At 37.4% G+C, this 25427-nt stretch overlaps 1 protein-coding gene across 2 annotated transcripts in view; it reads right to left on the bottom strand.

The window, feature by feature from the left end:
• The window catches only part of GRID2 (glutamate ionotropic receptor delta type subunit 2), a 677452-nt gene that overhangs the window by 516680 nt on the left and 135345 nt on the right, over positions 1 to 25427 (bottom strand). For both annotated transcript variants that reach the window (XM_058803526.1, XM_058803525.1), the window contains exon 2: positions 20313 to 20468. In XM_058803526.1, the coding sequence (XP_058659509.1) occupies positions 20313 to 20468 (156 nt within the window). The remainder of the gene's footprint in view (positions 1 to 20312; positions 20469 to 25427) is intronic.

The raw sequence follows: 25427 nt of genomic DNA on the forward strand, positions 1-25427 counted from the left end.
AGTATTGGGGCCATTTTCTGTTTCCAGCTCTTTGTACCTTCAGATACCTATGTACCCTGTGCTGCCAGGTATGTGTGTACCAAGCTGAATGTAAAGTCTTCCTACAACCAGACAGAGCAATGAATGAAGTGATGAGATGAAAGCAAACAGCAGCTCCTTCCATGCAGGAGTAGCATGAGGCAAGAAGGTGTCATAAAATATGTCCCTCTCATCTAAAACTCTGGGACTGGGAGAATGAGGTAACACAAAGTTGCCTGCAGTTACATTTACTGATAACCTGAATGTCAGTCACTCACAGAAAGTTGTCATACATCTCAAGCTTTGGGTTCAGTTCTTCCCCAGGGCTTTGGGGCTTATCTGTTATATGGATCTACAGCTAAAGCACTGCAGAACTACTCCTCAGATTTGAAGATCTCATCTCATACCTGTAAATTTGTTGAACTAGTCCAAAATAGGTGAACAAGAGTTTTGGACATTTCTGTAATTTCCCAGATACAAAATCACACTGTCATGAACTGAAAGAATCAATGGGACAAAACCTACAACCACAAGAAGAAACTATGAACTGCGTCCCGTTGGATCCAACCTGCTGGCACTTACTGTGCATCAAAGCCAACAAGCTGAATGCCATTTCCTTCCCTCTCCAGCCTGACATTGTCATTTTCCAATTTGGTCTATTAACACAGGCAAAGTAAAAAGCTTGAGAAATGACCTAAAGCACTACTGATGTATACGATATAGCTATATCATGTCCTCATATACATACCATTGCAAAGTGTTTGCTAAGCTTCCTGCTGGCTGTTATCTCACATTTTATTTATATACATCATGCAGTGTAAACACATGCTCATATCTTGAACAACAACCCATAAATAAAATATGCAACAAAAAATACAAGAAATTATTCTGTGCCAAGATTATCTGGATGGCTTCAAAGATATGGTCTCTCTAGCTGATATAGTTTTGGGGTTTTTTTAATAACGTTTCTTGTTTGCAGGGTTCTTGCTTGAGACCTTACAGAATTTAGTTATAAAAACGTTTCCAAATGATAAAATCTCTTGTAAAACTGTATTTCTACCTAGACAATTTATCACAGAGTTATGTGGTTAGAACTGAGCAGCGTAATCCCACAAGAAAAAAACCTGTATCACAGAGGAAAGAGCCTAACAGCGGCTGCCTTTGAATAACCCCATGTAGGACTCTGCTGCCTATTTTAAACATGTTTATGACATCCACTAATGCCATGTTATAAACCAAAGCTTCAGACATGGAGTTATTTTTTAATTATAAATACAAAAACCCCTTTTCTCAAGGGTTTAACTATGTCTGCATGGTATCCTTCAGGCCTCTTGTACATTAAAATTAAAAATAAAAGAAAGGGACATTTAAAGCAGCACTGTGCCTATCAACCCTGGAGTAAATTTGCCACAATTGCTTCTTTTGCTGATTTAGCCCATGGATGCCCTTCCCAGGGCTCCCCTTGCTGTACAGGATTTGCTGGAGGATGTTATCACTTTTGTTTTGAAGCTTCTTGGTGAAGCATCCTGCCATTCCTTCAGAATCCTGCATTACAATTTACACAAAAGAATTAGACACTGACTGCTCTTCATCTGAAAGCACTAGTACATCACATAAAAAATTAAGTGTCAAATAGCATAACAGTCACAGAAATAAATTTGCTCTCTGTTGGTTTTTCTCTTCCTATTTTTAAATAGGTAATTGCACTGCATAGGCTGTAATAATGCAATTTGCAGCAGGCCTTGGTAATTTGTTAGTAGAAAAAAAAAAATATTACACTGTGTGGTAACACCTTGCAAATACAAATATTCCTGAAAGAAAGAAAAAAACCTAATGGGCAGAAATTATAACAGGCAATAAAAGATTAAGTAAGTTTCAAAAGAGAGCAGTGACTTAGGAAAACAGCCACAGCCACAACTAGAGACAACTTTTACTGGAGTTTATTACTCATGTACCTACAGTAATAATGTTAATGATTGCTAGGAAGTGCCATGACACAGCAGCCCTAAAAGAAATCCCAATTTTATCTCCACCCCCCCTCTACCTTTATCTGGACTTTAAAAGTGATGCTGAAAATCAGAATCTTATTAATAGAAAGACTAATTGAAAGAATTTAAAAGCCTGGCAGAAAAACTCCTTTGAATGTTTCCGCTCTAAAGCCAAATACTCAACTCCCTACAACAGACAGGTGAAGAGGGAGGCCTCTGAGTGCTTTCTTGGCATGTTGGCATTGACTGAACAGCAGCTGGTAATTAATAACCTTTATCTAAATAATAATTCATACAGGATTAAACTGGTTACCAACATTCCAGCTTGATGCTGTTGAAACCATTGTGATGTAGTTTTAAATCAGTGTTTTCAATGAAACCATCCACTGGCCGATTCTATGTGTGTATCTTACAAGAGGGAGGTAAGAGGTGCAAGGATATTTGATCTGGTGAGTCACAACAAAACTACCTCTATTTTTGTGATTCTTATGCCAAGAAAATTACAGAGTTAAGGACACTAAAACCTGTCTAAAAAGGAGAAGGTTAATGAAAAAAAAATGTCAAGCTCCTGCATATTATACAGCATCTTCATCAACTCCACGTAAGTAATAATGAGTATATTCATAATTCTGGCTTCCAAAAGGTAAAAAGTACATCAGAAGGACAAAAATAATAAACAACATGTACCACTGTAAGAACAGGCAGGGGAGGAATCTTAAGGAACTTAATCTACTTAGGGTTAAGGTCAAAAATAATGGTTTAGACACTTTGATTATTTTCTCATCCATGCTGTAACTTCACACCAAGAAAATCTTGCCTGTCAGGACCACTTCAACAGAATTTTTAAAAAGTTAGAAAATTTAGAGATAGGAAGAAAACCATATAAGATGAATATTAGGTGCTAGTCAAACTATGAATTGGAATGAAGATGTAGAAACAGGCCTTCCTTGAAGAGGAAAGAAAATACAGGTTCTGTGTGTGCAACTCAGTACAACGACACCAGCTTTGCTGACACACAGAATTTTAAGAAAACAGAGTCTTACATCTACCACCATTGTTACAAGTAGCATAAAAAAGCCAACACTCAGACATAGGGAAGAAACAAAGTAAAAACAGTACCTGGCATTGTTTTTTAAGTGAACTCTACTTTGGTAATAATAGCTCCACCAAACATGAAATGTACCATTACACACTACAGATAAATAACTGCTCTGGACCAACCTTCATTTGATTAAAGAGATGTTTCTTCCTGAGTTTGTACTTGGATAGAAAATTTTGCATATTTACTAACTGGTTGAAATTATTATCACCTTGCATCTCACTTGGAGGTTGCAGATCCTTGTGCTTGAGAGAATTGTCCTCTAAGTTGGGAATGATGTTGCAAAAGGCATACACTAGCCATCAAAAATCCTGGAGTATTCCTGTCTCATCTTTTGTGGTATCTTTTGCAACACACAACCCACACATGTAAAAACTGCTGTCTTAGAAGCCCAGATCCTGCAGGCAGACATTGAATTAGGACGGATAAATTTCACTGTCACAAAATTTATACACTGCCTTTTAATACAGGCCATTTTTTGTTCCTCCACTGGAAAGGTACACAGGGAAAATTACAACCCCTACCATTCCCAGGGGCAGAGAAATTAAGGAAAGCATTCAGCAGCGTTAACTATGCCTTGGTAGCCTCTATTCATCCCTTTAGGTTTTGTTTCTCCTCCTGCAAACCTTTGAAATTAAATGAAGAGGCAACACAGCTGTAACTCCCTGCTGGTTTGTGGGTGTGTGGCAGTTCAGCACAGGTGAGCTTCTGACTGGTGCACTTGTTTAAGGCCCTGCAAGATTTCCCAATGAAGCCATTTCCAAGAATCCTATTATTACCCTACAGCCAATTAAATTACCACATTCAGCACTGCTCAAGTTGTTATCTTTCACCTTTGAAAACACTAAAAATGCAAATTAAACATACATTCTATTAACTGAATAAAACATGAAGCTCTCTTGCCCTCTTACGATAATGCAGAGCAAGGAGCAAAAGGTGAATCAGGCAATAAACTTAGGCTTGGCTACCCTGTATTCAGAGTTTTAGTTGGAATAAACAGATCTAATTTGTTTATATAGCTATTGAAAACAACCAGAACATGATGCCAGAGGAAGTGGGTGAAAGCAGCAAAACAGATGCATGATGCTCAGGGATGTTTAATTCTTGCTGCTTACATACAATCCCCTTCCAGTGACAGCAATTATCATCCTCTGAAATCTCTCCTCCACCCTAACCCTAGATTCTCCAATCCTTCAAAAACACAAATTAACATGAAAGGCACTCACAGGAGCTTACAGGAGCTTCCAAAGCTTTCCAATGGCAAGTGGTATTCTCTCAGTCTGGGGAAAATGTCTTTCTTCTACTTGGATACCTGCTTTTGTTATCATAGCCTTGCTTTTTCTGAGGGATCCTCATCACACCATGGGGACAGCCATTCAGAACAGCCCCACCACTGATGCTCTAAGTCAGAGAAGAAGGCTGGGCTCTGGCTGGCACAAAAAGAGACAGTGGGGAAAACAGGAGCACTACCATTCCTAAAAGGATCTAAGTTCAGAATACACTTCTATCATTTTCTGGAAACAATCTCATTCACCAAGGACAAATGCTTCCCAATCAGTAAAACTAACTGAGCATAATTCAAGAATCCTAAAAGCAAGCCAAGGAAATAATTGCTAATATGCTGGTACTAATTTTTAAAATAAAAATTGAAATAGTGGTGATTGTTCTGCAACACTAAAAGTGTTACTTCTGCAATAGTGAAGCAGAGTGACCTGATAACTACAGGACTCTCCCAGAACTTTCAACCACACTGAGAGAATAATGAAAAATTATAGACTCAGAGAACAGGTTATAATTGCTACCAGTGATTCTGAGAAACTGTGAAAGGCTGAGCTAAAGTGCAGGCACACTTATGGGGAAAAACATATTTTAGAATACATTTTGGAAAATTTCAAAGTAAGTCTTTGTATAAACTGCTATTTATCTGGAGAGGCAAGATTGCATGAAATGACAGCTAAGCATAGAACAGCTGCCAGGTAAGCTCACAAGACAGTTTGTCTGGAATGAAATCTGAGTTACTTATTCTGCAGAAAACTAAATGCTGAACAAACCCTCATGTACAGGAAGAGAACCAAGTAAAACATTAAACCAAAAGAAAGGAAAATTCCATGGTAATGAGCACTATGAAATTTTCTTCTGTTCCCTCCTAACCCTATTCTCCCATCTTCTCCAAACTACATGAAAATAATAAGTAACAAGAAAATTAAAGCATCATGTCCTAAGCATTGAAGGATTCTTTTCTATGTTTTCCCAACATTATGGTGAAACTTCATCTCAGGCAGCCTGAAATTTCAACAGCCTTGGCTCTACCTGCTTCGAAATTTGTTCCCAAATAGCAATTCTTGAGATTAGATCAGACATAGTTATTCCTATTTTAACTCGTATCCTAGCTTAACACAAATTTCTCTGGGTACAAAGTAACCTTCAACCCCCTTTGGCCCATTGTAAATATCTTATTACTTGTCCATATGACCAGAGCCCTGCAGATCGGGAATGAGGAGCTCTGCCATAGGGAACCCAGCCAAGGATCATGTGCTCCTTCCAAATTTAGTGATGTCCAGAACACAGTCATCAGAGAGACAAAAACTGATTCAACTATTTCAAGAGGCAGCCTGGAAAGAGCAAAGGTAAACCTGGGAAAGCAGGCTATTTAAATATTTATGTTCCATGTACTTCGATAGTGAGAGCTGAAATACGAAATTATACTATTTAATTATTTGAATCTGTAGATAAAGAAATAATTTCTGAAATAATCAGACTGTGGCCTCTCAAAGATTTTACAGACAAGCTACCAGAAGAAGGTAAACATTTCAAAGTTTATCATCCAAATATAACATAAAATCAGAGAATCATATTTTACTTTTCCAAAAGTTTGATATTTCCAAAACGACAATCTACTCTATCCAGATATATATTCCAGCTGCCAGATGTAATGACTCTGCATGTCAGACACATCTGCCAAGTGATTTTTATGCCAGGTAAAGCTTTGGGAAATATCCATTTCAAATGCCTAAGTTGCTGCTACATTGGTAGGTTTAACAGAAAAAATTACTGATGCATTTGAAGACAACATCTTGTATACTCTTGTAGCCTTGGAAACAACAATTTTATCATCAGTTAATATTCCATATGTCTCCAGACACATCTCTACCGAAACCTAATTTTTTTCTAACTATGGTACATTTTTTTCCATTAATGTGCTGCTGGTTATAAATATCAAGAATTTATAGGCATGGCTGATTTGAAGACAGATCTTCAGATTATTTGAATTATTCAAATCTGTCCCTTTCTTGCAATATCATTGTTGAGACTTTCTGCAAAGTCCAATAGAGGTTACAGGCATGGATTTCTACTCAATTTCTATTTTGAAAGTGAGACCTAGACAATTAAGTTTAAACCCTTCATATCTCTTTCTGTGATCTATACATCAATTAAAGGAGTACAACCCAACCGCATGGGAGTTAACTTTTCAACTCTTTTAATAGCATTTGAGAGTACTTAATAGAAATTGATAGAGAAGAGGAAAAAAAATAAAGAGATCCTGAATTAGGCGCATTAGATGAAAAATTTTTCAACTCATGACAAGCAGGTGCATTTCATGTTTCTATAAAAGTTTTTTTTCATTTCCTTTTACAAAAGAGCCAGATAAACAAATATATTTTTAGACCTTGGGATGATATAATTTACTCTTGCTTGATAAATATTTACAGTTAAACTAAGTGTGGTTAATTTTGCATAAGTTCTTCTGTGCGTCACAAGGGAGGCCCTCAGAGGCTGCAATTCTTTCTTCTCCAGACTCCAAAAAGAAAGATTCTTGCATACAAAAAAACCCAAATCTAAGTTGTGTCTTTATCCAGCTTTTCTGTATCTTTATGGAACACAGCTCTCTCCAGGAGATAATTTTTCAGTACTAAGCTCCTTTTGACTTACTCAAAAAGTCTGTTAACCCCTCCAGTAAACACACACAGTCACCCCAAAAACTTCTAAACTTCTCCAAGTCTGTCAAGTCTGAACTGTAGTATGATTGTGAAGACTTACACTTATCTTTTGAAACCAAAATAGCCATCCTAATTCACCTCAAGAAACAGAGCAATTTAAAAAGCTGAAGAAAGTAACAGTTTTCTAGATAAGAGAACTCACATTCACTCTGTAATCCTGCAGCTGAGTGAAAAGTAGAGATCTCCTGAGATGCAGACATCTCACCAAAAAATGCATTAAAAGATCTTTTGCTTCAAGCTGGGATGCTTGTTCATCAAAAATGTTCAAGTCCTCTTATATAAGTAATGTGAGTTTGCAATGAAACCTATATTGCTTCCCAAGTGGCTCCATACCACCAGAGCCATTCAAAATCTGAGGAGGGTGCAGAGCAGGTGGTCTTCAAGCCATTTTTATGGTGATACAGACAATAAACACCTACATTTTTGTTTACTTCCTTCTGCATCTTCCAGAAAAAGCATTTAAAAAGTCATCATGAACTTTTTGCATTTCTCCTTTGGTCAGTTTATCAAAATCTCTAATCTTAGCACCACAGCATTCTAACATGTTCATCAGTCATGTTTGGAAAGGCATGAACAAATCTTGAAACATTGCTTCCATATTCTTCACTTTTTACCACCCCTCACTATCTCCCTACACATCAGTGGCCAACTCCAGAGCTTGTCAATTTGTGAGAAAGAAACCTTATCTAAAAACATACAATACCAGTTTGTCTCATTTCCTACACAGTTTCTGTTGGTTTTTGACCTTTCTTACATATTTTTGCATATTTCAACTACCTTTACTAATACTGCATACCCTTTTGCAATGTGAAGAATCTAGCTTAAGTTTGAAATTAGCTCTGCTTAGAAGTGACAGCCACCAAGATCTCAGCAGCAAGGAAATTTCACACAGAAAACACTACAGTAACCTAGTTTTATTAATGCTATTTTGTTTCTATCTTCTAAGCCTTGACTTTGAATAAAAATCACTGTAACAGACACACTGTTGAGCCTATGGATTTTTTTCCATGTAGTATTTTCCAGCTTGCACACAACCAATCACACTCAAATTATCAGAAAGATTTGCTCAGCCTAACCCTTCCAAGCATTAGTAGCTGTACAGATTTTCAGAGGTAATTTAGAGTGAAGAATTTTTCATATTCATAAAGCTGGATAAAGACAAGTACTTTCATTCTCAATTCTTGTATAAACATATTAAAAATGGCCAGATAGAAATACTTGCAGATGCAAGCAATAACCTCCAGAAAAAATCAGCAAGAACAAACTAAGCAAGGGGAGAAGAATGGAAGATGTCATCCTTTAAGGAAAAGCTCAAGAACTTCTCTAGAAGCTGTTTATGGAGGAAGGGACCATAGTTCAACAACACAAGAATTCCCATGAAGGAAAACTACTCAAAATTCTGCTTTTCATTATCAAAGGAAATCACTCATCCACAGATACTTTGGAAATCACTTTTTCTTTCATGTTGCAAAATAAATTACTTCTCCAGTTCAGATAAAGAATCACAGAATATTCCAAGTTGGAAAGGATCCACAAGGATTATCAAGTCCAACTCCTGAAGCCAATGAATAGACAATGAGGAGGGTTCTACATGAGTTGGTCCCTGCATTAAACATTATTAGATATGAAAAACAAAAGGGGACAAACTTGCAAGTCACTATTTACTGCCAGTGATAGGAAGAAAAGTTAAGCCTTTGTCCTGAAACTCCCTTCCCATTAATGCAAGAGGTGAATACAAGTTTGTTCACAAAAAGTTTTTCTTCAAGAACACCTTTTGCAGTCCCAAACTAGGGTCTATAAAGGCACAAAGTGCACAAGCTGAAGACACAGAGCACACACAGGAAAACAGATTTCAAAATTCCAAATAACAAAAAAAAAATACTATTGAGGTAGAAGTTCCAGAAAATAACTTGAAGTTTAAAAACTAATACACTGATGTGTAACTAGTTTTAAGAATGCCCTTAATATTAAGAGTGCTGCAGCTTTCTCATGCTTTTGGAAGCTGCTGCTTTCAGCTGCCCATTCCTACTTTGAAAGGGTTGTTTTTCAAGGTGCACTCCTTACAAACATCACAGAACATGAACTTATTGATAGGTTTGACCAAGGAATCATGTCTTTCAAAGCCATCCCAACTGTAGCAGCAACTGACATTGTGTTACACAAAGAAGAAATTACAAAACTCTTCTTGGAAGTATAGCTCATGTCAGAGCTGGAGCACCAGCAGTTGCCAAAGGAGGCTCCAGTTGCCATCTGTGCTACTCCAGAGTCTGTTCTGGCTAGGAATAGAAGGTGACCCTGCATATTCACCACCCACACCCCCTGGAGCTTCCAAAAGGAACATCTGCAAATACACAGAAACTTCTAACTTTCTTGTCAAGTTAGACTGCACATGAAATGAATGTCTCAGCAGCAAAAAATAAAGATCACACAAAGAGAAGAAATATATGTCAACTGGCAAATATGTTACATAGATCAACCTAGTGTCAAGACTCGACACAAAAGTTGAACTTAGAAAATCTTGAGATGTGATCTTGGCAAGGCCAAATATATTTACAAAGTACATTTTGGAGTTTTGATACTAGTTATGCTCAAAGTCCAAGGAATCTCAGGATTAGAGAACTTGCCAAAAACAAGTATGTTAAAACACATTGCTTTTCTTGCTAAGTTAATTGAAAGGAGTAACTGAGACAAGCCATAGCCAGCCCCATTTGTTATGTCCACAGCCGCTCTCCCCATGCAGAAACAAACCCCTGAGAATTTTGATTCCATGGAGCACATCATAACCTGTCAAATTAGTTTTTATGCAAGTTTGTCTGTGATGATTCAGAGCCAAATTAAAAAAAGTCTTACTGATCTAAAGGCTCAGCTGACGGAAGGTTTAAGTAGTACTTTGCATCAATTATGACCATGTGTTCTTCCTTATGACAAAAAAAAAAAATTCACAATAAATTTCAATAATAGAGTTTCAGGCATGAGTACTATGCAAAGAAAAAGAAACAAAATGTAAGGGAAATTCTCCACGATAGAGAAATACTGAAAAAGAACTATGTTTTATGCTTAAAAAAAATCATTACTTGAGTGGGACTTAGAGAGCCACTCAATAACTATGCATGGAGCTTTCCTGGATGCTGACCTTTCAAAAAGTTAATCCTCCAAATAATGAAATTCAATGAAATAAAGATCCCAACTGCAGAATTCCTAGTAACTAAATATAATACTGTTATATGCTATTAGAAGGTATATTTTATGTAGTAAGAAAGTAGTTGTAACTAAGAAAGAGTACAAAGAAAAGCCTATCCTTTCCCAAATAAAGGAAAATATTTTTCTCTACAGTTTTTTTTCTTTATTTTTGACTGTTTGTTTGGGGTTTTCTTAATATAAAGATGAGGTAGAACAATACATATTTTAATGCCAAGTAAACTAAGACATCAAAGAACATGACTTAAACATTTTCTTAAGATAGTGCTTTCAGAGGCATGTTTTACACTCAGTTATTTCTATTCTAAACCAAGGTCACTGTGTTTTGCTAACCCAACTGAGCTAGATACTGCTTGCTCCCATGTTATATAGCTATCTCTAGACTCTTTCCTGCTCTCACCACAGTAGGCAGTTTCTACTCCATGGTATGTGGAATTCAACCAGTTCAGCACACAGAAGAATACAATTTTGGCTCAGCATTTGATCCACCAGTGCCAAAGTAAGAAGGAAAAACACATTTAAAGGCAAGATAGCCTAATCAAAGTTACATTATGCCTTCATCTGTACCAATTTACCTCCTTTTCCTTTCTATCAGAAAATTAGGAATAGCTAGGACCTCAGGAAGAAACTCAGATTTCATGTTTTAAATAAAACTAATGAGCCTTTTTACAAATGTCTTGACAGGGCCCTATTTTACATCACCTCACTCTTCAGACTGCACCCATTAGAGAGAATGTTAACTGCTACAACATAGGCGCTTTTTTTTAACCTCCTTGTAAGTCTGAACGGATTTGATTTTCTCAAAACATTCACCTTCTCTCTTCAGGAAACAAAGTTCTCATGCCCTTTTTCACTGAAATGGCATTTCAGAAGTGCAAAAGCCTCTCCTCCTAGGGCAGCTGGTTTTTTCTGTATTTGACAACTCACGATCATTTACTTTCAGCTCCTGGCACCCAGCATCAGAGCAAGCTGCTCCAACATCTGGCTGCACCTGGAACAGGGAGTTTGTGCTCCCCTCCCGTGCCCTTGGCAAGGGCTGGCTATCTCAGGGCTTGCTGCTGAGCCACAGCTTGCTACTAAAGACACATAATATTTCTGAAAAACAAAGTAGCTCCTTGCTGGCTTCCTCTCCTGCACCAGGTCACAAAGGGATGGGAGGAACATAAATTGTTTACCTGTAACATGAAACTGCAATTTCTGAGTACAGCTCTCTACTACTCTGCCGATCAAGCCCTGTACATCATAACGCTCTTGTTGTGAAATGTAGTGTCAGAAGACAAATTTCTGCAGGCTTTTACTTATTTAGCTGTGCTTTGTGGCCTGGCACTCTGGAAGATTCATTGTCATTTCAAACTTTTTTCCAGATGTCACAAGGCACAGCCATGACCTGCGGCCATATTTTATTCTCTTAGCAATACCAGAGGAGCTACAGCCACCTGGCACATTTGGACAACCAGAGGTGCAGGATGTGAAAATGCTGCAAAGATCTACAAGTTTCTGGAGAAAATATGCCCTTAAAGTAAACAAAATAACGAATACCAGCAGCCAAAGAAAATTAAGTCACTGATTTGGGATTGCTTAAGTATATCCCTGCTCAGGAAAGCCTTTAAGCAGGTGCTTAATTTCCACATCAAGTTAAACCCCATGCGTTAATTCTTTATACCCTTACATAAAGATTCCAAGCCCAAACTCCCACTTGTGTGTCAACAGAACACAAAAGGCTCTGCAAGACTCCCATTTCTATTCCAGGCTCAGAATAAATGTTTTTTAACTACCATCAACACTACCTGTTTCATCTGCCCTCTGCAAGTGCTGCACTTAGTGTGGAATCCTTCAGAGTGGCTTGGCTCACTTCGATGTTCTTTCAGACTACACAATAAAGAACTTGAAAAGATGGGATTTTAAGGAGAAAAACAAGTTTCAGAAGAGCCTGTAATCACAGGAGCTAAAGGTCCAATGATACCCAAAACGAATGAGCATTAAAATCCCACAGCAGCCATTCTTTCAAAAGAATAACAAAAGGTTAGGTTATGGTTTTCCAATATGATTAGTGTTTTAATAAAACTGTTCCTAGTTTCTACATCTGTCCTTATAACTGCACTGTTTTGCCCAGGTAATTTTTCATAAATTGATATTTAGTCAAAATTACTTGGTAGTACACAATAAAAGGGTCTAAGTAACAGGGAACCAAGCTAAAATATAATTAATTTTCCCATCTAAGAGAATGACCTCCATAATTCACTTCAGGCTTCACCTCCAGAGTTGTCATGGCTCATTTCCTCATTACCAAAATTAGATTTTAAAACACCACTGTCCTCCATAAAGTACACTTTGTCTCTGGTTATACAGAGAGAGAGAGAGAGAGAAGAGTACATTTAAAATTATTTGAAGCACGCAAATACCCAATTGCCTCAAATGCAGACTGGTCTACTTACTAAGTATACAGTGACAAAGAGCTAACAGGTTATAACAAAATCAGCTTGCAGATGAAATAAAACATTTTTGAGAAGAGAATTAAGAAGTGCAAGGAAGGCTCAAAGGGGAGAATTAAATTAAGAAATTGAAATTAATTAACTCTATTGACTTTTAGACAAGCACTGAAATACATAGATGCAGCAAATATGAATCTGTAAGTAATTGGATCCCTATTTGTATGGTGAAACAAGGACCAGATGACTTTGACTTAATTCATAGAATTTAGCCAGGAGAAATAAAAGCAAAATCTCCAGTTAAGATTATGAGAGGACTCAGAAGGACTCCGTACAGGAGAAAGGAGCTGAATGCAGCAGTTCACTGCTCAGTAGTAGCCACAACCTGCTGCAAGCTTGCAGGCTGTGAGGCCTGTCTGGGAATATACATGTCTGGTTGGACAGAGATGATTGACTGCTCCAGTGATTTTAGTGGACATTGCTTCACAAAAAAGATGAGAAGGAAATCCAGATAGTGTGTCCGTTGCTTATTTAAGGAGATTACTTTAGGGGACTGATAGCTCAGGGTGCTAGTTAAATAATTGGCATAGAGGAAAATTAAGCATCTGTCATTTACTTTGTCTCTATGCCTCTGTTTGTTAAAATACCCCAAAAACCTCTAGGCACAGTGGCTTTAAACGTTTAAACATACTACTGATATTGTTTAATCACATCACAATCTGCATAGCTCTCTTAAAAGTAAACCCCTAGCAGTGTGTCAGAGTACATTAACACAGCAGACTGAAGATCCGTGCTTAATGTATGAAAACACATTTTGGGCACTTGTGAACTGCAAGTGGAAACATATGTCTATTGCAAAATCAGAAATGATCCCATCTAGATTTAAAGTGTAAGTGCTGCAGAATAGCAGCCTGTCCAGCTTCTCCTACAGTAATGTGATAAAATCACTCTACACCTCACCATCAGAAGGCATTACACTTGTTGAGGGGCTCTTTATTAATTTATTTGATCCATCTTTTTAAAAAGGGTTAGAGGTTAATAGTCTCACAGTCACATGCTTTTCAAGCAACAGTCGGGGAAATAAATTCTTTCAAGCCTATTAAAATTCCTGCCTGTCACTTGAAAGTGGAAGCTCTGATAAAAAAATGTCAAAATCTGCCATAAAAATTAAGTCGAGCCAAACTTTGGCAACTGAAAATGGCAAATGGCATCAGCGTTAGGAAAATCACTCCTGCTGTTTTCAAGTCATGGGAAAGCAGGGGAAGGTGGAGGGAAACACTCCTGAGAGGTCGTGGTGGCTAATGCAAACTCTAAAGCACCAAAGTCCTTGGTGCTTCACAAACACCTCACACCAACACCTTCAGTCACAGAGTTGGATTTGAACGCTGCAGTGCAGCCAAGTGTAACTAGGGATGTTACCAGGTCTCCTGCCCACCTGAAGAAAAGTGGTTTCCATAGAAACACTAGCATTCTTTGCTTAAACCACAACAAACATGCAGAATTCCTAAAGTGTGCATCCAGCAGGGTTTAGGTGCTCTGGGAGACAAAGTGGGTAACAGCACCTAAAGGATGCCAGGATCTTGCCCCAGCCTGGAATAAGGCTCTTGCCTCCCCTCTTTGGCTCAGCAATTTGGAAAGCCTACTGCAGAGAAGGCTGTTCAATCACCACAATATCTACAGCTTAATTGCTCACTTTGTTTAAACTAGCCTGAAAAAAGTCATTCCTGACAGGCTGAGTTTTTTTAATTTCTCTTTTTTTATGTGAATTTGGGGGCATTTTTTGAGCTGAGCAGAAATTATTTTAATCTTCTAGTATCTGAAAGTCTAGTGCAGTCTACAGCTGCCAGAGTTTGCTTTCAAACTGAAAACAAAGATAATGGAAGCAGTCTTACAATAGAAGAAAACATTATTACAGAAAGAATTTGCAACTAGAAAACATTGGGGCTCAAAACCCAGAGGCTGCAAAGTGATGGAAGTCTTGCAATTACTGCATCAGCTGTACCACTGTGAGGTCTTTTTGAGAATAAATCCGACCTCCTTTTTACAGCCTCCAGTATGTTCTGAGTAGATTACTTCCAGGCAAAGGAAGGTCACGAGATCTGTGAAATAGTTGCTGAAAATGTGTTAAATGTGCATCCTACTCATCCAAAACAAAACCTCCACTACATGTCCCTTTTCTACTTCCATCAGTGCTCACTCCTACCTAATATTTTCCCATGCAACCAACTGCCTTCCCAACTGTCAGGCTGTTATAAACCAGTGCATCAAGATCTTGTTTCTTAAGCTGTCAGCACTTGGACTCCCATGGTCCATTTATGCAGATTACAGATCTGATTTTGTGGGGTTAGGAAGACTTAAATGAGAACTAAGGGAGAAGGCTCCTGACCCAACACCTCTTGAACAAAGAGAAGTGCTGCAACTTCTGGTACATTATGAGAAAGCACAGAGGACAGGTAATTCAAAAAATCTCCTATCGTATTATCTGAAGTGCTCATGATAAAAGCAATTTGCAATTGCAAACACTTCTGACCGTTTCTCATTTTACAAAGGAGTTTTATATCATTATTGAAATGCTTCTCCTCCTCTTCTTCCTTGAGTTTTTCTAGCTCAGATCCTCCTTGATGTTTTCTTCCTCCTCAGTATATCTTTTCACATCAAAATCCATTCTATCAGGAAATAAAAAAGCATATCGGAAATGAAATAGAGGGGCAGTGAAGAAGTTGAACCCTGTAAAGGCTTAATCTCAAATCAAACATATACTGGTTAATAAACAGCACAAGGAAGGCTGAGAAATATCAAAAAAAGTGACATAAAGTGAAAGAAAGTTTAGCAGTCCATGAAATCTGTGTATTTAAACAGATTTTTACAGTGATCAGAGAAATGGGAAAGTACAATCTTATTACACTCATCAAGTCCCAAAGGCCAAAGCAGATGTATCCATCAGGTTGTAATTTCTGACCATAAAACTTTGCTTGAATAAAATCCTACATGTGACCTTCACACATATTGCTGCCCTACAAACCTCTGTTGCTCTACAGCTGAATCCCATTTAGTTATGACTCACTGCCTTATTTACTTCACTGATCACAATAAGCTTTCAAAAGCCATTACGAAGGCTTGAGTTGGTGTCTGTAAGCATACTCTGGTGACTACCCTGAATGACAAAAAGGTTGGGTTAGAAAAAATAAAGGAAAAATAAGCCTCACACATATGTGATTGCAACAGGAAAACGTGTTCAACAAAGTTAATTTCAAACGGTTTCAGTCAAACCTATTTGTCATGTGTTATAGGTAACCTATAGAACATTGGATTATTATAGAATTACCATTCAGGATAAGTAAAACATGATATCGTCAAAAGAAGATAAAAAAAGAGTTAAGAGAAAGGAGTAAGATTAAAAAAAAACACCAGCTCTACAAGAAACTAACATGTTGGCCATGAGGTTAAAACATTGCCAATGGGTCTCCAAGGACAACACACATCTTTGGCTGAGCTCTGACTACTTTCCAGATGCTGTGGATGCCTCAAGCACTGCAAACTCCTGCAGAGTTTGCTCCATAACTCTTGGTGTGCAAGTGAAAATGGCAGCACGAAGGCTGAGGAAATGTGCTGCTCAAGGACATGTATCAGCACAAGCCAAAGTATTGCATCTGGTCCAAGCTACCAAAGCCAATTCCCTTCCCTTCCCACAAAAATGCAAAGGCCATCACACATTTTCCATCAGCCATTCAGCTACTGTATGGTTGTACTACTAATGATAAATTAAGGACTAGAGGAAACAGCAGGCTCTGAACCATAAAATTAAAGCTTTAATTATTAGTGTATTCAAGTAAGCACCAGCATAATAAAATTAAGAGAAAGATAAGAGAATAGAGTTATTTTCTGACAAAAAAGAGAATAGGTGTTGTATTCATTTCAACCAAATTTCCCAGTGAAAGAAAAAAGTGTTCAGAAATAGAGAAGTATGTATGTCTTTTATATTAAAAAAAAAACCCTACAGTTTAAGTATATGTAGAACTCAAGCCCTTTTGAAGGCCTGTCCCACCCCTATTTAAATACTGCTGTAAATTGGAGTCTCACAGGAAAGGAAGTAAAGATTATACTAATATATATTATTAGCACCAGTATGGATCTGGGTCATAATTCCTTGTTTCATAGTACCAAATCACTGCCTAGCTGCCATACAGTACCTGACTATCCCTACTTTTTTTAATGTCTATACACAAAGAAAACTTAAGTTTTTGCTTTTTCTTTGTGGTACCCAACGTGGGCACAGCACAAAAAAGCCAAATCACAATATTCTCCCTCTCTCAATCACACAAGCACACAAATATTTTGAGACACCGGACAGAAGAGTACCATAAATATTGTGGAGCATTTTTTATTGAAGAAAGAAGGAAAGAAAGAGAGAAGCAACTTGCCATGTTGGACATTTCCACAGGCGTCACTGTGGCAAATCTCAGTGACTGGGCTGCAGCTTCCACAAGGGCATGGGATGAAGCACACTTGCTGCTGGCCCTTTCTGTGGCCAACAGAAGACTAATTTTCCTAACTTAAAGAACTTCACCTCCTGTTTCTGTGCACTAGAACATAAATGATCCCTGAGGGCACTTCCAGTGATATTATGGGGCATGTCATTCACAGGTCTTATAGGATAAAACCACTCAGCTTTGCTATAGTATCATCCCCCCAAATCAGAGCTGTTAAAGAGATGCCCTGAGGTACAAGTGGAAGACATTTAAGGGCACTGTAATAATTTATAAAAACAGATTCAGAGGGAAGAACACAGTCCTGCACAGCTGGCAAGCCTCTCAAATTATTTATCTTTACATACCAAATAATTATGAAGTGTCTGAGTATTTCTGTTTACATTGTTTGGGAGTTACTTGCCAATCTCAATAATAAAGTTAAATAAAAGATTTTATGCAGGTTGTCCATTACTGCATCATTACGAAAATAACCCTGTACCTAATGTCTTGTTTTATCACATCTTTGTTCATGACTTGTTGGATTTCTGAAATTCACAGTCCTCGGCAAATTATTTATCCTTCTCTATTGACTGAAAAGGGCAGTTGAAAGACAAATTTAGACCAATTTTAAGCTATTATTATTAATCTAATGCTTTAAATAAGCATTTTACCAAGCATTAAAAGTTGGGGATTTTAAAGGCTCTTCTGTAGTTTATACAATGATAAAAATCTCAAAACTTTAAAAAACTCCAGATATTGCGGCCTAAAACAAAGCAAACTTCAAGCAGTTTAAATAAAATAATTAAAACAAGCAAATAGTAAATTAAATTAGTAATGTATTTTTTGAACATTTAGGCTGTGCTTGATAGGAGAGGCCACAGACCTCAGACTCAGGGGTGTTATGATTCCAAGGAAAGGGACGTGCTTGCAAGAAAAAGGCAAGCTTGACAATGCCAAATGTCACACACTGAAAAATGTGAGATTTAGTCTTGTTCTAGTATTTCTTCTATAAATAAAAGACCAGAATGGCCTGATTGTTTAAATGAACATTTTTCCTGATGTTTAGTACAGTGCCTTTCTGCTAAGCATTTGTCCCAGTTATTAACCATGTCAATATGCCACTTTTACCAATATGTGGCAAAAGTTAGAGCGGTCCCCTTCCCTGCTACTAACATTTATAAAAAATACAATTAAGAGCAAGGAATGAGAGATATAGAAATACAGAGAAAAGGAGAAAGGCAAGACACTATGCAAAGTAATCAAATTATTACACTGGAGCTGCTGCCTGTGCTCAGTTAAAACCAAACACATTGACTCTGGTATAATATTTTGACAAGCAAAATGTCATCAATACATACATGCAAAAGATTAAAACCTTTGTTCTTCACTTGGATTATTCCAAACAAAATACAGGGCCCTTAAAAATAGGGAGTATGCTATTTCTTAGGCATGTAGCTGTATTTGACCATGCATTTACAAGAAAGAGTTTTTACTGGAAAATATTGAACTCATCAATATCATAGCAGACCTTTCACTCCTCCACCAGATGGTAATGAAATTTATGTCAAATTTCCTCCATCCACATTTCAAATGTTGACTATACTTTCAACAACAACAAACACAACTTTTGCATACAATAAAAATTGAATATTGAAATATTGGATTATTAACTCCTTTGATAGTTCTACTTTACTAGGCATTCCTAGTTTCTCCAAGTCACAAATAAGATACTTAAAACATAATTTTGTATAAAGTTTGTAACTACTCCACCACAATGATACAGGAAATAGATAACTAAATTTCAGAGTTAATTAATGCTAAGCACAGAGCATCAGCTAGCATTAGCCATCCCAGATTTTTAAAAAAAAGCTCAAATAACAACAACGTAGAAGGCATCTTAAAAAGGCTGAGTTAAGTCATTTTCCACTCTGAATTCTAAAAGTATCCAGTAGTTCCAGTTTCTGTGTTATCCTTTTCAGATTGAAAGAGACAAAATTGATTCTAATTGGAATACTCTCAAAATCATGTCTTTTAGTGCTTCAGCCATATCAAGCAGAGACTGCAATGCTTCTCATTACACAGATGTAGCTACTTGCAAAATTTAACAGCACAAAAAAAATTAAATCACTAAATTCTCAAAAATTAAGAATGTCATTGGTAAAAGAAACCAAAATAAGTATTGAAGACTTTTTCATTAGCATTGCCTTGACAATAATCCATTGATCCCAAACCTCCGATTTCACGAATACTGGAACAACTAATGGCATATTTCCCTTAAATCTCAAGTGTCTATACAGAGCTAGAAAACCATCAAAATTTAGTTTTGTTGTTAAGAAAAGTTTAGTAATATAACTGAAATAAATAACTTTGGCATCTCAGAGAGAAGTTACTGTTCCAGAACAGCAAAGAAATAACAAATACTTAAACCCCAAATTTGAATCCATATTTCTGAAGACTTGTCCCAGCGGTCTTTCCAGAGAACTGCTCAGTCACACCAGTGATTTACTAATCCAGCTCAAAGGGATTTCAAATATTATTTTCTCTTATCATCCTGCCACAATCACAGGAGACCAAAGCAAAGTCATCACCCCTTGTCCAGTAATTGTGGGATGACACAAAGGACAGGCTGAGAACAGCATCATGTACTGGGCACAGGCAACTTTCTGAATCTTCAGGTTAAACTCCCCTCCTTAAAACAGGTAACCTTCTCAAGTGGGTGGGATGAAAAGGTTATCCATGCAACAACCTTTGTTTCCCAACAAGTTGCCATTAGTTGCCCATAATTAAACCAAAAAGTAGTAGGAAGTAGTCATTATTTTGACAGTAACTTCCAAACAATCTGGAAAAGGGGAAAGGAGTAGGCAAAGTGTGTCTGACTTCTTCATCACATTTCAACAACCTATACACAGAAAATGGATAAAAGCTGACTTTATAGCTATAAGTCACTAGGACCAATAGAAACCAAAGGAGCAAAATTAAATACACTATTTGATATTTCATATAAAAAGAAGCCAACAAAAACAACAAATTCCCATAAGGATAGGAGACTATCAAGGTAATATTTTGCATGTCACAGAAGAAACAACAAGAGGAAATCTTTTTAGCTGTCCTACCTTCTTGAACTGCCTGGAAAGGATTGTTGCCATCCACAAATGTCACTGAACATGTGATTTTCTCTGTTTGTAAGATTTCGTCATTCTGGTTGAGATCAGCTACTGCCATTCGAAAAACTTCCTCATCTTTTTTGGCAGATTCATCAAAAATTGCCCCTGTGGAGGAAAGGAAGAACAAAAATCACATCGCACCTTTCATCTGCAGTATCCCAAAGCATTAATCATAAGCACTGAAGGCATTTCTTTGCTAGAACATCATCTCTTCCTCATCTTTAAAAGAAGTTTCTCTCTATACAGAGCCCAGAAGCTGTTTCACAATATACAGAATTTTTTTGAATTCTGACATAATTTAAGACATACATTGAAGGGAAGCCTTGATGCCAGTCAGAAATATTGGGGAAAACTAGCTAGGCACAAAGCAAATGATCTGCATAAGAACATGGCTCTGAAATGAGAATTGAGTTTCTTCCAAAGGTGCCACTTAATATATTGAATGACTGCAGTGGGCTAGGATCTACATTTAACATCATGTCTACTGATGATTAAAAAATAGCAAGTTCAAACAAAGAGAATAAGGCTAAAAAGGTAGCACCACTGGGAAAAGGAGGTAGAATTGACACCCACAATCAATAGACAGGTCAGGAGCCAATATAAATTATTTCAAGTGTAATACCTCTAGGATTCGCAAAACAACAATTCCAGCCAATTGTCAAACTCTTGAAGTCAATAAGTTAAATTTAAATTTAAATGCTTAATTAAAATAAGTACTGCCTATATAAATCTCACAGAAAGTGAATGTTCTGCCTATTTCTTTAAAAACATTTCAGCAGAACGCTATAAACAGGCAACCAACAAACTCAAGAGGAGCTCGCAGAGTCAGAGTGCCCAACTCTCATTTAGCCAATTCTTCAGGTATATTGAAAAAGAACTCTAAAACTAATCCAGAGGTTTTAAACTTTTTTCTTCTTTAAAATAACGCATCACTTTTTGCATCACTTGTTTCCTATCATTTTTCACTTTCTTTTTGTATTAACTATTTATCCAGAGATGGCTCAAAAAGTCCTATGACAAATGCTATATTGTTTGAAACCCTAAAATCAAGGCTATTAGATTTTCAAGCACCTTTAAAGCTTTCAATCTCAGGCAGTAGATTAGAGAGGCAGAAGGGCTGCTTTAAAACCAGACTTTTGAAAACTGTATTTATTTATTCTTGAGTGTCTGTTGTCAGTACAGAACTCAGCTAAGGCAGCAAATGTGTCAAGGCAAACAAAGACAAGAGAAAACGCTGATCACTGAAGGCTGCAGGTAAGCACCTGCAATCAGAACTGGAAAGAACTGAAAACTATTCATTTAGAGGAAATGGCTACTTGAAGACAAATAAACTTCATACACAGTGTTTGCTGTGTTTTTCCCACTGACCTCTGACACTCATCTCGCTGCCAGCACCACTCATCCTTCATGAGCATCATCTCTTCCTACAGTCTGACCGCTTTGACTCCAGCATTTTCCCTCCTGAAGCTCCTACCATCTGGAACAGCTGTTCTTTACCTCTCCACCTCATTCACCTGTCATCTCTGTGCAAATCTCAGTTGAAAACATCCATTTTTCCCCTTGCCCCCATTCCAATTTCCCTAGTTTTATTTAACTCCATAAAGCAAAGCTACACAAGGCCAAAAACAGGCTCGGTATGCAAAATGTTACAAACCCTGTCTTCTCCACAAAAAAGGCTATTTGTGGATACATGCAGCATTTAAGGGGACAAAAAAGTGTCCAAGACACATCTTCAAACATGTTTCTTGCCTCATGGAACTGAAACCAAACCCACACAGGCTTCACTTGGGGTTTACATGCATACTGATAATAATGACACAGCCCTGCAAATACTCGAAGGAATGATTCTACATGGCTACTTAGTAACAAGGGTAAAATTAAGGGGGGGAAAAGAATTAGAAAATAATTATAGTAATTAGTCAAATTCCATCCCTGGAGAGTAACTCTGCCACAAATGCTATACTGTAAAGTGAACATACACAGATTTCATGCACACACAGGGCAGATGTTGACTGTGTTGCAGAACAGCGTGGCAAAACAAAGATCTTCCAGCCAACACTGTGGAGTACAGACTCTTACTCAACAGATGGGAAATACCATCTTAAGCCTGGCTTGGTCCCCGAAAACACCCAGGTCATTTTTTGAGTAGAGGATGCAGCAAAGTCCCAGGTAACTAGTTTTCTTTTCTATGTGTCATCATAAAAAGGCCCTTCGGCACCTTTGCCCTTCCACTGAGCAACTGGGGGCTGCTGCCAAGATAATCCTGAATTGGTGAATCCATCCAGGTTCTCAACAGGTAAACCTTCTTTACAGTCTTGTTCTTCTTTTCACACACACAGGTATTCCTAATAAACTCCTATTCTTTTCTCCAGTTTCTCAGCCTGCAAGAAGCCATACCTCTGGCACCACCCAAATGTATAAGGGACTGGGTTAGATCAAACTCCACGCTGTTTTCACAAATGCTGCTCTTTCTCACTTGAGTACAACACCTCCACTTTTGCTCTAACCTCTGCTTATGTTTTTATGGCTCCACATTTCAGAAATTTTTTGGTTCCATATTTCAGAAATTTCAAAATTTCTCCTATAACAGACACTGTATCTGACATTTTAAAGAAACTACCCAACAGAAACAACATCACACATGTTCTAGTGTAGGAGCATCTCCATAAGTAAAACACATAGATATACAGTTGAATTGCCAAAAAAAAGTTCTAAACAAAGTTCCTGTCAGAGCATCCAAGCACAAATTCAATTCTTTTCCTTTAGAATCTCAGGCCTTATTCATTAAAGTATCTAACTTCCCTACACAGAAACCTTTGTAAGATATAATAAAGATTGCAGTGTTCCTTTCAGGAGATGGCAGTGCACAGCAGCATATGCATTACACTTTCAAATAGCAATAAGAGAAATTTTATTACTTGATTTGCAAAATTTAATTTCAGTTGTTATATAAAATTGAAAACCTAAAAAGAAAACACAGTCAAGCCACAAAACCCCTGAATAATTTAAAAGTTGTTACTATTCCCATATACACATAATTTTATGTCCCTGTTTCAGCTGTTCTTCATGTGTCTATATATCTGTCTATATTACAGATGGGGGTGGAAAGATAGTACTTTTGCTTGTTTTTTAAAAGAAAAGCCATTTCAATGAAAAGATGGAAGGGATTGTTTGGACAGTGCTGGAAGATTCTCCTTTCACTGTCATTTCAGGAATGATCTTCTAGTTTACAGGATTGATCTTTCTGATGTGAAAGAAGTACATAAAATTTTTTACCTCTAACTCAATATGCAACCCTTAACTTAAGGTTAACTTTAACTTAAACCTTACATATGAAATATGATATTTGCTTGCCAAGGCCTGAAGTTATGTGTGTTTTTCAAAACACTGTCATTAAGCCAAGCCAAGCAACACAAAAGAACAAAAAAAGGTTATCAGACTTTAAAATTACTTCCCTAGTGAGACCAACATGCTGTCTCATTTCTCCATCTAGAGCTGGAAATGAGAGAACTGGGATGACCACAAACTTACTTGGAGTACATGAACCCTTTTGGCCGTAAGAAAAATTGTTACAGAAAGTAATAACAGCTCAGGAGGAGAAGAAAATTATTTCTATAGATATTGTAAGGCACTCACTCTAGAAAAATAATGCAACAACACTATTTACAAAGGGAGAAAATCTTCAAAACTAGACAAAAGTAATGTTGTTCTTTTCTCTTCCAGCCCCACTGCTCATCTCAGCTGGAAGAAGCCTCACACTGAACATGTCATTTCTAACTGTGCTCAAGGAGCACTCCCATGATTGCATCGGGAGCCAACATGCTGACACAGCAACAACTGTGCACCAGTTTCCCCCTCCTGTTTTATTGGCATGTCATTACGTCCAGCTCTATTTCAGAATCTGGATGAGGACAGCACAAACATTCTTCCCTGGCTTTTTAAAAATCCTCAGCACATCAATTATGTTGGGTGGTTTAGCAGGGAATTCTTTGCATTTAACTATCTCATTTGCACTCAGCCATGCCACCAGAAAGCCGTCATTTTTACTTAATATAGACCAAATCACATTAAGTTCAGACACTGATAACATCATTAGAATGGCTTTTCAAAGATCCCTTGTCCCACTGACCCATAAACACCAAAAAAAATTAATGCAAACTAGATATTATCAGCTATTTCTACAGTAATTTGAGCAGTCTTGGGGAATCAGTCCAGAAAACAAAAATGTGAGAGAAATGCGTCATTATTTCAAGGATGAAGCAAGAGATTTAAACCATTGTTCATCTACCAACTAAGAAAGGACAAAGTCCAGTGCTTGAAGTGTTCTTGAGTGCTAAAATTATATTACATATGAAAGTATGACATTTCTGGATTCAGTGCCCCAGATTAGTCTCAGAAAATTAAGTACCTTATTTCAAAGAGCACATGGATTAAATGCCATTGTGAATTGAGGTCACAGTTCAGTTTCCGCACGTTTGATTTTCACCTTCTAACATTGCACACAGTGCCCTCACCAATAAAAGCCATATATGCTTTGCCCAGTAATTTACTAGTTCATTCCAGGAATTTTTGCAGAGAAAAGGAAGAAAATGGTAACGTCTACATAGAAACTTTTTGAGAAACTATCTCATGTTCTCAGCAGCTCCTGATTCTATGACAATTTTTTGTGCCACTGATATTGCCAATTTTTTTCCAGTGTCTGAATGCAATTTTACTGCATTTTCTCAACTGCAGCTATTGAATTATTATTCTGAATGAGAAAGTTAACACTGCTGCTGGGAGAAGGATAGCCGTGCTATTAATGCTCAGAACTGGAAGCTGAGAGTTTTGACTTTTCATGGCAAAGCTCATCTGAAACGTCCTTCAGATCTATGAGCTCATTTCCACAGATCCAGCTCCCCAGTATCAAATAAGGTTGGGAAACATTCATTTCTAGAGGCCTAATTCTGGTATTTGAGATCCTCAGACACACTGTAGAACCAAATCTCATGTTATTTCTAGGTCAGGTAAATATCTGGTTGGCACGATTTGTGTCAAATTTATTAATTTTTTAACTACAGTGGC

The sequence above is a fragment of the Ammospiza caudacuta genome, chromosome 4 (genome assembly GCF_027887145.1).
Source record: "Ammospiza caudacuta isolate bAmmCau1 chromosome 4, bAmmCau1.pri, whole genome shotgun sequence".
In the NCBI taxonomy this organism is placed as follows: Eukaryota; Metazoa; Chordata; class Aves; order Passeriformes; family Passerellidae; genus Ammospiza; species Ammospiza caudacuta.